General features: G+C 38.3%; 1 protein-coding gene across 1 annotated transcript in view; it reads left to right on the top strand.

The window, feature by feature from the left end:
- IL1RAPL1 (interleukin 1 receptor accessory protein like 1) overlaps positions 1-13,211 on the top strand; it is a 766,492-nt gene that overhangs the window by 728,650 nt on the left and 24,631 nt on the right. The window contains exons 8-9 of the mRNA XM_026101661.2: positions 936-1,081; positions 12,065-12,208. Of these exons, the coding sequence (XP_025957446.1) occupies positions 936-1,081; positions 12,065-12,208 (290 nt within the window). The remainder of the gene's footprint in view (positions 1-935; positions 1,082-12,064; positions 12,209-13,211) is intronic.

Below are 13,211 nucleotides of genomic sequence, written 5' to 3'. Positions count from 1 at the left end.
TTGCCATGGCCCGTGGCCCCAGATAACGGCAAAATGGAGGCACAAATATGTCACCGCGTTGTACTTTAAGTTTATTCTACAAAGCTCAAGACCAGTATGCCACATTACACAAACTGTCTTTTTCTCTTCAAACGCTTCCAAAGTTTTTCAGCCAGGGACTTAGCATTTTGAAGACTGTGATTAAAAACCTCTTTACAGCTTACTTTCTTTGTGGAGGGAGGATGAGGAAGACTGTTTTCCACCCCTTTTGCCAGGCGTGAGGTGAGGGAGCAGTCTGGAGCAGTTTGCCATTTGCTCTGCTTGGTTTTTAAAACCACTGTTAGGCTTGCAAAACAGGGAGAGAAAGCGATGGGAAGATAAGTGGAGTCTTATGTGGGAGGTCTTTGCTTTTATCATCTGTATAAATGAGTGAGGCCAGGTATTCCAGTTCTTTCCTCTGATTTATAGCTCACAGTGAAATATTATAATGCATTCAGGAAATAATTTTTCAGGGCCTGACATTGACGCATTTTTTCTGAGTGACATGTTGAAGAGTTTCAGAAAGTGGACAAATACTGTGTTTGGCCCAGACTCGTAGTGTCACCCTAAACCTAAAAATAACTGTTACCATTTTTCTCTGTTCTAAACATTTCGAGACTTCCCATACTGCTGATCCGGGTCTCATTCAGTGTGTGCAATGTATTATCAGTGTGTGCATCATCCTGCCTAAAGAAGACAATTAACTGAAGCTCTCATTAACATTTACAAAGCCAAACCTCCTCATTAAAAGTGAGGAAGAAAAGGGCATGATATAATTTAATTAAGATTTCATCAAACCATAGCCAAATTTGAAGCCAGAGAGTTGTGAACTGTAAGTAGCATTATCATGTCATGATTATCTAATGCTCTGCTGTGTTACAAGCAGAATAGCTTACGCGACTTTTTTTTCTCCTTAGGGTTCTCAAGGAACATCTCGGGGAACAGGAGGTTTCCATCTCATTAATTCTGGACTCTGTGGAAGAAGGAGATCTGGGGAATTACTCATGCTATGTTGAAAATGGAAATGGACGCCGACATGCTAGTATACTTCTGCATAAAAGGGGTAAATATGCAGCTTTTCAGCATGCAGTGATGTATTATGGGGGGGTCAGTTTGCAAAGCTTCCTTCTAATGAAAGCCTGTTTTGTCTTCCTGAGATGTTAATAAGCAAGGATTGTTTTTCCCCAGGCATTTGTACAACTTTCAAAACAAAACAGAAAGGTTGTTGTTAACTATAACTGTCACTAGGAAAAATACAGTAACACATTTTCATTATATTTGTATAGAAGATGCATTTAATAATTCACGAGTGCTAAAACTATTAAAGCTCAATAGAGAAATAAGAATAGGAAGCTACAGGTAATAAGATCGTAATCATTTTCTGGAAGAAAAAAAATCAATTACTAGAAAAGCTAACACAAATATATTCCACTTCTATCAGCAGTGCCACATAAACCTCCTCTCAGGGAAGCTCCTGCATAATCTCACTGTGAAGAGTTTCTTTCTAGCATATTTCTTTAATGCCAACATTTTTGAAGTGAGGTATCATGACATAAACTTCTAAGGGCCTTCCTGTTTCCACTTGCATCCTGTGATTTTAGCCTGTCTAATGGCCACAGTAATCTCCCAAGGAGATAATTACAGAGAGGCAGAGAGCCTCTTGCCAATTGAGCTTCCCAGATGCACTTTGTTCACTTTGCCTCCTAGAGGGTGTTCCACATTTACCGGCGTGGTGCTCCCCACAGTCCTACAGCAGCCCACTGCCTTCAGAGAGGAATGAATAGTCAGGACGAGGGTGCATACTTTGCTGTCATTATTGAGGGATTTTTTAGACTATTTGCAAAGGTGAGCAAACCAGATTCACGCTGTGGCTTGAGCTATTTGTGGCATCCCAATTTGTATCAGAGCAGCAACATCTTCTCTAGTTTTAGCCTTGTAGCATGCAAAACCTAAGTTTAAAAGAGAGACATAAGTCAAGCTCATGTATATCTTTCATTTAGATGTGTATTTCATGTACCTCCAATTATTTGAATAGAATTGCTTCTTAACCATTTTTCTTCTTAAGAGATACAGATACAAATAACCAGATGTTCTCCTTAGCCCAGCATTTGCCATATATTCTTGAATATACTGAGATAGGAAATTAACTCATTAAGTAATTGAACTGTAGCAATTTACCAGCTGGTAGCTATGTACCCCTAATTCAAAGACATTTGAACCCAGAGCAAGATTTTAATCCAACACTCATATCCAATAGGTTGTCTTTAATAATGAAATTAGTAGATGAAGCACTTAAGATAAAGAATTTCAAGGCTTAAATTACTTTAAAAACAATAATTAATTTACTTTGATTCATTCGTATGCTGATGATGAGTCCTTTTTTGCTCTTCCATACCAGCAATAGCACAGAGACTGGCAGAACACACCTCTCCTGTTCTGTGACCATCAACTTTTTAATCTAGCAATGTGCATACATAAATTTTGCAAGGATCTACTTGCCTTGCTTCCTTTCTCAGAGAATTCAGTATGTCAAATAGGCCACAGTATGTGGCCACATGATGACACACTTAAGAGGAAGTGATCTCAATATTTTATTGTCATTATAAATAGTTGAAAGCAAAAAATAGCAAATCGTTCCCCAAATACTTTTTTTCCTCATTAAGTAAGGCTGAATCTGAAATTGTGATTTGGAAACAAAATCCAGTGTGGCCTCAAAAAGCAAAAGGTACCTATTACAAGCCTTCTACATACTTTGCATGTTGACAACTGTTTCAGTGAAATGATAAATTAACCATGACAGATAAAAATTCTAGCTCGTCTCTCAGGTCTCCTAGGAAGAAAAGCTTTGCACTGCTTGCTTAGTCTCCTGTATATCACCATGACAACATTTCATTTTAGGTTTCCTTGTTTAGATCCACATTTAGTCTTTGCTAGAAATGAGTTAGCTGTTTATTAATTTCCAATTATTTGCTCACTTAGAACAATCAAAACCTAACATTTAGGTATATTTGCTTCCTGAACATTGAGGCATCTGCAGAGATACTAGTTTTGGTCGGTTTTCTAATTACTGATTTTTTTTCCAGCTATATAAGCAAACAGAAACGCTGAATCTAGAGTGTTCACTGAGTACCTAAAAATGAATTTATAATCCTTCTTAAACTCTACATGTAGTGCGTTATCACTGTGATCAAAGAGGACAGGAAAGCAGAAAGCGCTATTACTGAACAAAGAGTATTCCTGGAAACCAAAGGTATTTAGGTCTAAATGCTACAGTGGGGGTTCAGGTACAAAATATAAGCCCTCCAAACACCCTTGTAACTGGTGCTTCACCCTGGTCAGTATATTGTCTGTAAACTTAGATGTTCACTGGCACCTTTTGGATATGCCCACCGGGACCTTTTTGGCTATACCGGCCCTGACAAGGCCAACATGTTCAGAGTGCATCAGAAACGACCTGTGTGCCTCTGCTTTATTTTTCATGACAGGTCACTCCAGCAGGGACCCATTTACCTCACAGAAAATACGAGCGGGACATGACTGTGGTCTGTTCCATAAACCAGTGCTTAGCACCAGGCAGAAGTAGCTTCTTCTTTTTCCCTGATTTGGCACTCAAATTGAAACCTAGAACCTCCCACCTTCTAAGAGAAGGTTCAGGGTAAGGGTGGGACACAACTTCCTCTTCCTCCAAGAGCAAGGAAAAGCTGACCTAGTTTCAGCATCTAACCCTGGAAGAAGGTCCAGGTCTGTGGCACTTCCGTCTAGCCCAGATACAAGCAGTCTATATCACTGGGAGTTTAGCCTCTCTTTTCTCCTCAGCTTCTTTTACTTTCTGATTGCCAGTGGAGAAAAAAACTGTAATATATGTTTTTGTGCAGCCTGATAACCATTTTTAGACACCTAACTTTCCTCATACAGTGTGTGTAGCGGCTAAAGGCAGTAGAGCATTTTAAGCATGACAGTGCCAACGCTGTTTCTTCTCTGCTCCATTCCTACAAAATTTGCCCCAAAATTTGCCCCAGGGCAAGAGGAATCAGAACCCAGAAGGTTTAACTTTCCTTCCCTTCTTCCAACTGTTGACCAAATCTCTTTCCCTCACCTTTGCTATGATGAAGTTACTTCCTCTTTTGTGTGAGAGCAAAAAGCTGCTTGTTATAATGTGAAGCTGATTTTATTACTTAGTGATGATAGCTATCTGCAGCAGTTAGATACCTATTTGTTAGCAGTTAGTTAGAGGCCATCTGCAGCAGTTACAGTTATCTTCAACTAGATAGAGGAACTATCTAGAAATTAGTTTTGAGAGTGGTACTGACAGCAGCTGAGTACAAATTTATTAATGGCAGACAACATATTGCAGATCATACAATGGGTGGATCATGCACTACATTTTTTTTTCTATGGCTTTTAATTTAAGAAGACAAGCCAAGAGTTTATCAATGTAATACATAACCAAAGGATAATGTATAAGGAGAAAGAATGTTTTTCTACAATGTTCTCTCTTGAAAAGTAGGACTTTCATGCTGGATCAAATCCCTTGTGGTCTCATTTAGTCATATATTAAGTTGGAAATACAGACTAGAGTTTAATTATGTGGTTATTTTTGTGGAGATTCTTGTCAGCATGTTTTAACAGCTAAAACTCTAAAGAGAAAATAATATCTAATTTTATCCTGTCACGAGTTTTTCTATCTGATTTTTATTATTTTAAAAGATAAATAGTTTACCTGTATTTTTCATGGGACATCCACCAGAACTAAGAGCAGGTAATACTCTCTGTGCAGTTTTTTCAAAGTGTCTCTCACCTTTTCTTCCCATTTTTCTCCTGCTGGCTAATTTTCTTTCTGTGCCTCTTTTATATTTTGCTCTCCTCTGCCATACACATTCTCAATGGGTGACTGTCTGGCTTGTTGACTCCAATCTGTGTAGCTGAGGGCTGGTTGAATAACTTTTTTTCTGTTGGGAAAAGAAGTCTCACTGAAATAAACTGTCTAGAAGAAGTGATTTATTGTGGTTGAATTTTCGGATGAGAATATATGTTTGAAAAGGAAAGAATTTAAATCTTCCCATGGGAAACAAATCTTGAGGAAACCTACAAATTGGTAGGCATACTCTAAACTCATCATCAGTGAACATACAAACATTGTGTTAATATTTCTTGTACAGTTTGATAGCAAATTCTGAACAACAAAAAATTCTGAATTTTCTTCAATTTATATGTTAATTAATGATAGCATAATTGTTGACAAGCACCTTAAATTACAGTGTACCTGGCATGATAGTATAAATCTGTTTCATAACTTAAGCACTTGAATAGCTAAGGTTTTGATCTCACCAACATTTTCAGTCAGTAGAACGTGACTTCATACGATGGTGGTAAGGAGCAACAATTAGGACTTAAAACAGAAAAGAAATAGCAGTTCTCTTCTAAGTTCTGCAACGAAACTGCAACATGTCACAGTTCCCTTTGCAATAATGCTTTATGAAGCTTTATGAATTTTCTGAATGGGAGCTTGCCATGTGAGATATGAGAGCAATGAGTTATACATTACAAATTCTGTTAATTGTCCCTTATTACTTGAATAGTTCAGTAAAAATCTAGGCCCCAATGGAGGCAAAACTGTTGCAAAACTCTGACTCACTTGGTTAGTTAAGACATTAAACACATATATCTTCCAGCTTACAATACATTTGTCATTCATGCTGCACCCAAAAAAAACTTTTCCAAGTTCCTCTCCAGGTTTTATAATCAGAATTGGAATTGATTTGGTTTGATGGGGATTGATATTTTCCCCCTATGGCCATCGAAGCAGTCCAGAGGTTCTTAGTGTGCTGGACAGTTCCAAGAGTCAGTCCCGCAAGAGGTTCGTGACATAGGGCCAAAAGTGTAAAATCTCTTCTTTCCCCAAGCCTGATAAAAAATGACTGCCCTTTTTGCACTCAATCTCATCTAAAGTCAGCAAATTAGTAGGTTAATAGAGACTAGTGCCTGACAGAAGCTCTTCATAAGGCTGTTCTCTTCATCAGTAAGGCTTTTCTCATCCTCAGAAAACTGGAGTAAGACATCTCTAGTGAAAAGATTTGTCAGATTACTTATCATGTGCCTAAATCTAGATTTCCTCTGAGAGTGTGCCAAACAAATTGTTTAACAGACTCCTTTTTAAAACAGCTTTTGTACCACATTTATAATAGTTCTTCTCTTTGCATAATGTCTACATAAGTTCAATTCTAACCTTGATTGGCAAGGAAGAAAATATTTTAAAATAAAATGTCATAAGTTGTTCTTATAACCTATGCAGAGCTAAATTATTCTTTAATGATATCTTTAGAAAAAAAGGTAAACAGTATATTTTATGATCTTACATCCTTGGAACTGAGTATTCCATTTTTTCCCCACATTTTAGCACCTCCCAGTGCTTCTCACATTCATTTCTTTCAGAGGATCTAAAAGAAGTAATTGTGTGGGCTGATTTCTGTAGTGCATTGAGCAACTAGAAGCTCTTCTAATCAGTACGGAGTAAATCATATAAAATTAATTTATTTGGGGAAGCTAAACAGAGATTAATGCAATTCTGTATCATGATGACTTTTTTCCCTTCAATTTGAAGTGTAAATTGCCTTTAAAATGCAGTGTTCTGTGTTTAAATGTAGTAAATTTCAGCAGTGTTGCAGCATCTACATTTTTTTCCATCTTGTACTCTCTTGAACTAACTTGCTGTTGGAGGTAGTCAGTGTAATTATTCTCCTGCTGGAAACAGGTATTCCACACTTCTCAGAAGAAACAAAAATGTCATCACTAAAGATATACATTCTATTATTATTATTTACTGCCTCTATTCTAATAACATCGAGAAATCCAACAGAACCAAGGCTCAAACACACTGCCTTCTGAGCTGAGGAACAGGTTAACAAGATCTTTGTCTTGTATTTGCACTTGATATACATGATACTTGATACACATACATACATAAACATTCCTGAATCTGATTAGTTCTTTCACACAGATAGATAATGGATATATATTTTGTATAGATCTAATGAATAAAGTGAGGTAACTGGCCCTGAATAGTTCTAATAAATAAAAAGAAATCCCTGCATTGGAAAAAGTATTAAAAACTGTAACTAAATTTAGCCACCTTAAGTCAAATCTGCAGACACCTACAGGCATGTGTGGCCTATCCTGGGAGAAAGTGTGTTCTTTGTGCCAAGAGATGATTTCATAATCAAGCTAATGAACATCCCAAATCTGCAACTTCTAGTGTCAGAAGCATTATTATCCTACAAGATCCATCAGTGATTTTTCACAACAGTATCGATAAAGCCATCCATGGGAAAAAAAAATCACAAAAACTAAATAATAGACACACACACGCGCGCGCGCGCATTATCTATCTATAGACATAGATATGCATATGCTGTGTGAAGCTATGGTTCTGTTTGCCATACTTTGGAAAAGATAAATTATTTTACAGCCATGCCATAATGAATAATGTATTCAGGAAAAAAAAAAAGAAAGAAGTATACTTTGCCATTTCGATTTTCAAATTCTCAGAGTGGATTTCTTTTTTCCTAACCTAAATTGTGCTTACTGTTTACTGGTAATGTCTGATATGGGACTCAGACAAGCAAGTATTCCTGTGTTAGCCAGTCTCCTTCTTCCTTTTCAGGAGACACATTTCTTTATAACCAAAACTACATGCTATGATACATCACTCTTGCATTGGTTATCAGTATCTGTTTTTTTTCCCTCATTCTCTCAGACACCATCCTAGAAAAAATAGCGGGGAGTTTTGGTCAGCATTATCTTTAACTGCTCCCTTTCCAAATTACATTCATTACCTTTCTGTTTCACTTCATAATTGAAGTCTATGAATGCATACCTGGATAAAGTGTGAGAGGTATATATAACCAAACTTTGTAGCTTTGTGATCCAAAAGTCCAAGACACGCAGAGAATGGAAATGAGTTTAGGCAACAAAGTTGCAAAGATTTATGTATGTGCTAACTGGAAGCTCTGTGAATAGTCCTGTTGACTTCAGACAGATTACTTATAGGCTGTGAAGTTAAGCAATCTGCGTAAGTGATTGCAAAATTGAAACCTTAGATAGACTGTAATTGGATTTTGAAAAAGGCTCAGAAATTGAATACACAGCTATAAATCACATGTCCACTAAGAGTTATAAATCACAAAAAAGAATGAAGTATAATTATTTTTCTTAGCAGCTCAGCTGTATATGGGCTAATGAATAGAATAAGATTAATTTTAAATCATCACAGATCATCAAATGTAAAGTCTCTGAAGCATGTCATATAAATCAAAAGATATGAATCGCTGAAGGCACCCTTTTATTTACTTTCTTCTTACAATGCCAGCTAAGATAAGTGAATTACTTGTGTGACGCAGAGAAAGGAATTTTATCAAAAATCAAAGCCAGGTGAAGATCAAAGATATCCCACAAGTATACCTAATAATTAGATTAGAATCAGTATGGAATGAGTGCATTATTCCTAGCCATATCGTTCAGGATATTTGGGGGGCATGTACTTTGTTTTAATTAGCCGTTTCTTTCATTGGGTTGCTTGGCCAAAGCTTCCTGATAAAGAAAAAATTGTAGCCATTGGTCAAAACGCTTGTAACAAATCTTGTTTTAAATTGAAGCAATTTATTCAGAAACCAATCTACTCGTGCAGCAGTAATCAATGTGTTTTCCCTGGGAGTAGAACTGTGCCTGTGCTGCTGGAGGACTATTGTTAATTGTCTGTAACTAAATGATTGCTAAGCTTGTGAATGTAACTCTTTGGCGTTTGCTCATTTGTTGTGTTTAGCAGAATGCCTGTCCCCCCTAAGAGCTAGCCCAGTAATTTTCCTCTACTATTTTCCACGTTCAGTCTCAGCTCCTTAAGGAGGGCAAGGTCTGCAATTTGAACGACATAACACAGAGGCTAAACAGATTTTAAAAGGGTTGCACTTTTTGTCTCTCCCCTCTGATGTGGGATTGGGCCAAAATGGAATCTTTTCAGTGCATTGCCACTGCAGCAAACTCGAATTTTTGCAGGAAAAACAGATCACACTTCAAAGAGAGTGTAATGCCCGCTATAGTGACTGTGCTCAAATTGCAATGCAAAAGATGGAATAAAGCAGGGGAAAGAATCACCAGTGTAAAGATAGCCTTATGCCCTAACCTTGCTGTTATGCTTTAACTTAGTTCTGACAGTCACTATGTCATTGTTCTACACATCACCAGCACCCTCAGCTTTCACAAAGCACCCTTCAGAAGTAATCGAAAAGTAGAGGCCAGGCTCTACAGAGGGGTCAGAAACATCCTTCCAAATTCACAGTGGGGAAACTGAGGCACAGAAGTGTGAAATGACTTTAAGGACCCAACAGGCTGATGTGAGAGGCAGGACCGGCCTCCCCTCCATGGCCTCTCACGGCTGTCCCACGCAGCATGGTGCAATGCTGCTTAAAAGACTCCTGAGGCACAGTTTAGTATCCTGCAGAAATACAAACTCAAGGCCTGATGGCAATCAATTTAGCATGGCATGGGGCCCAGGTGATCCATCCTGCCTCTCGCAGTGCGGCGCAGACGGGGCCACAGCGGCGTCACTTCTTCAGGGAAGAAAGGGCATTTCCACAGGTGGGTGTAAGGGTGCTTCCATCTGATGTGCTCATTGCTGCATATCTCGGTCTCTGGACCCTGCCAAATAGCACCCAAGACAGGGAGAGAGGGAACATGTGCTGATAAACGAGGTCCAGCACAGAGGAAAACACAAGCCCGCTGCAATGGATGGTGGGTGAAGCTTACTTTGCAAGCAAAGCTGTTTAAGAAAGAACCATCTTATCCTTGAGCTCCCAAGTGATCATGATGGGCTTGGCAGGAGCACATAAAATGGCAATTTTTAGTACTTTTCAGGGTGACTTAGAGAATTTTGTTGTTTGCTTTGCTTGCCTGATTGATAGGTTTAGGGCAGTGCCATGTATATTCAGATGCACTGTGTTAAAATAAACACATGCGCATAGCCTTGAATTATTCCAATGGGGAAAATGGTAGCTAAGAGAGACTCTTTGCTGGCAAAAGTGCTGCTGCTTGTGTAGTGCAATAGTCTGATTTCATGCACAGTGATAAAGAGCAGATGACCACCTGCAGTTATTTTTTCCATTTAATCTCACAATCATTAATTTTGGAGAAACTTTTGTTTTCCACTTGTAAAGTTTTTTTCCTTGCCTTTAATGCATCATAACAGCAGGCACATAGAGTATTTTTTGCCTAGCAACTCAACATATTAAATCCCTTTTTGTAGTTACCATTGAACAGCTGCATCATATGTAGTACAAAATGATAAACAGACCAGTAAGCCAGTGCAGAGTAATTTCCTTTTCCATTTATATTCAAAAATACTGTATTGCTAGTCCACGCAAACTATTTTCTGTTGGGTGTTTTTAATAATATTCCCCTCTCTGGACCAGAAAAGTCTGAAATAACCATGCTGATCTTAAAAATGTCTAACACAAAGGAGTTTCCAGCACAGTTTCAGAGAGAATGACACAGAATATAAATGCCTTTTTATTTTATTTTATTACACTTTTAGTGTCTTCTAGAGAGCAATGAAATCTTTTTACAGTTGCCTCAAAATAATAAAAAAGTGTGTGGTTCTCAGTAGACATAGTCAAAATAAATGGAATTGTCACTTTTTCCTGTAACCTTTTATTTCTCTAATTGAATTGTACTGTGCTGGAGTGTCATATCTGCATATGCACAGAAAAAAGGGTGCTTCAGGACTACATCACTTCACTGAAACAGAAGCTGCCCACTGGAGGAGAATGTTGTGGAAATAACGTGGAACTGAGCTTTCTCCAGCACAGAACTTTATGAAGCAATATATGTATCTTGGATTTCCAAAATCTGCTTTCTTAGCATTCTTGGAAACTGAGTGGTGTTAGAAATGTATGGATGGTCTTAAAATGTGGCGTTTATTACTCATTTCATATTAGAACATGGTTAGTAATACCTTGCTTCCTCCCCCCACCCTTTCTTTTAACATTACCAGTTCTTAGTTGGTGAGTAAAAGAAGAGTAACAACCAAATGGATGTCATGTATCTATGTGAATTTTCCTGAGTGTGCAACTGCTAGAACTGGAGGCATGAAAGTCAGTGACTAATTATTAATTGATAAGTGACCCCTCTGAGGAGGTTACTGTTGTCAGATAGACGTGGCTACATTTGACTGGTGTCCCTGTCCTCAGGAGCGGAGCTATAGGACAACAACCTCCATCCATCATGCGAATCTCCAGTGGTGGAGTGCAGCAAAGGCAGAGGGTCCATGCTCTGAAAATGAATGTCAGAACTGACAAAATGGGGTGATTTGCAGTGTCTAAACACAAGCCAACCCTGCTTAGGGAAAGAGGGGAGAATAAAGATGAATTGCAGAGCAGTGGGAAACTGTGTCAAAGATATTAACATGTAACTGAGGTGTGAGGATTTGGGGCTCCTAGGATAATTTGTCTTCACGTCCCTCAATTTTTTTTATTTTCATGTTGAAAGAAGAAAAATGGAAATCCTTAGTTTAATCTTATACAGTAGACAGAAACTCATCAAAAAACAGGTGTTTTTTATCTGTATGTGGAATAGGGGCGGGGCTGTGTCTGCCTCATAGTCCCCAAAAGAGAAACGCTTGTCTCTGCTTTCATTGTAAGTGGAATGTCAACATTTATCTGTGTAAAACAAACCATGATCTATCTACCGAGAGAGAGAAGGAAGGCGGTTATCAAATATCTCTTATACATATGTACATAATCATGCACATACACACACACACACATATGCTCAACAATTGTTAGCTTTTAAAAAAGCAATTCAGATAGTGTACCAGAGAAAAAATATTTTTTAAGAGAAAAGACTCCTCTTAATTAGCTAATTCTGCAAGAGTCCTAGAAATAAATAAATAACCCAGCATTCAGTATTTTATCTTGATGTTTGATGTAAGTGCTAGGTCTGCAGCTATTCCTTCTCTGGTTTGAATGTGATTGTTATTGCATTTTGTAATTCTTTGCAGAGCTGATGTATACAGTTGAGCTTGCTGGTGGGCTTGGTGCTATTCTGCTGCTGCTTGTTTGTTTAGTGACTATCTACAAGTGTTACAAGATAGAGATTATGCTCTTCTACAGGAATCATTTTGGAGCTGAAGAACTAGATGGAGGTAAGGCAGCTTCTCAGTATGTTTTCTACTTTCTAAGTATGCCTGTCTTTCATTTCTCTCTACCAAGGCCCGAATTTCGTTCCAGTTCGAGATGTGTTAACAACTGCAAGTTTTATTTCTCACTTGCATTAGGCACAGCCTTTAATAGACATTCCTTACGCAGCACATTAGCAGCAGAGCTTGCTTAGCTGATGTACATGCTACTCTGGATCTCCAGGAGACACGCATGTCTCTTAGATTTTTACTCCCAACACTGACTGTAAATTACCAACACTGATGCATTAAAGATGTTCACTTCTGGTGGGTACTGAAAGCCAGCTTCACTTCCTCATAAGCGAGTGAGTGTCTTCTCTAATTGTGTTCTCCAAATAGGTGGAGGTTGGAGTGAATGTCAACTTAGTGCTTGTTTAACCTGGTCAGTTTTAATAAGCTGGATTGACCTAGGGGGAATGTGCCCAGCACTCTCTTTTCCCAAGTTCATTTACTTAACCATTGAGAGAACAGCACAGAGCCATTAAAGTTGTTCTGTGATTGAAGGACACCCAGGTGAAACAAAAGCAACCTGTGATGTGCACGAGGTCATGCCAAATGTATAGGAGCTTTTTCCTTTCTTCTCTTTTTAACCATTGGAGACAGAGGTCTTCTCTGTCTCCTATCCTAGTAATCAAAACTGCTGTTGAGCAGCAAACTGGGTTGAGCTGTGGGCTTTGATTAATTAGGTTTGGTTTCTTGGGTCAGAGCTCCTGATGTTTCATGCTACCAATATGTCTTTTGTGACAGGATCTTCTTTTTTCCTGAAATTCTGTTGAAAGTTATTTTACAGTTCAAGGTAATAGCCTGGGGGCAGAAGCCACTGTGTGACATATTATAATAAATATGTACAGATAAGCAAGTGCCATCCAAATCTATCACTGATAAGGGAGAATAGTGTCAGCAGAATTAGACAGTCTTACATAAGGGAAAGGCTTCCATGCTAAGATCACTAGGGAATGACCCACTTCTG

This window comes from Dromaius novaehollandiae, chromosome 1 (genome assembly GCF_036370855.1).
Source record: "Dromaius novaehollandiae isolate bDroNov1 chromosome 1, bDroNov1.hap1, whole genome shotgun sequence".
In the NCBI taxonomy this organism is placed as follows: domain Eukaryota; kingdom Metazoa; phylum Chordata; class Aves; order Casuariiformes; family Dromaiidae; genus Dromaius; species Dromaius novaehollandiae.
Note: the sequence above shows the minus strand (reverse complement) of the source record. Positions and strands in the feature narration are given on the sequence as shown.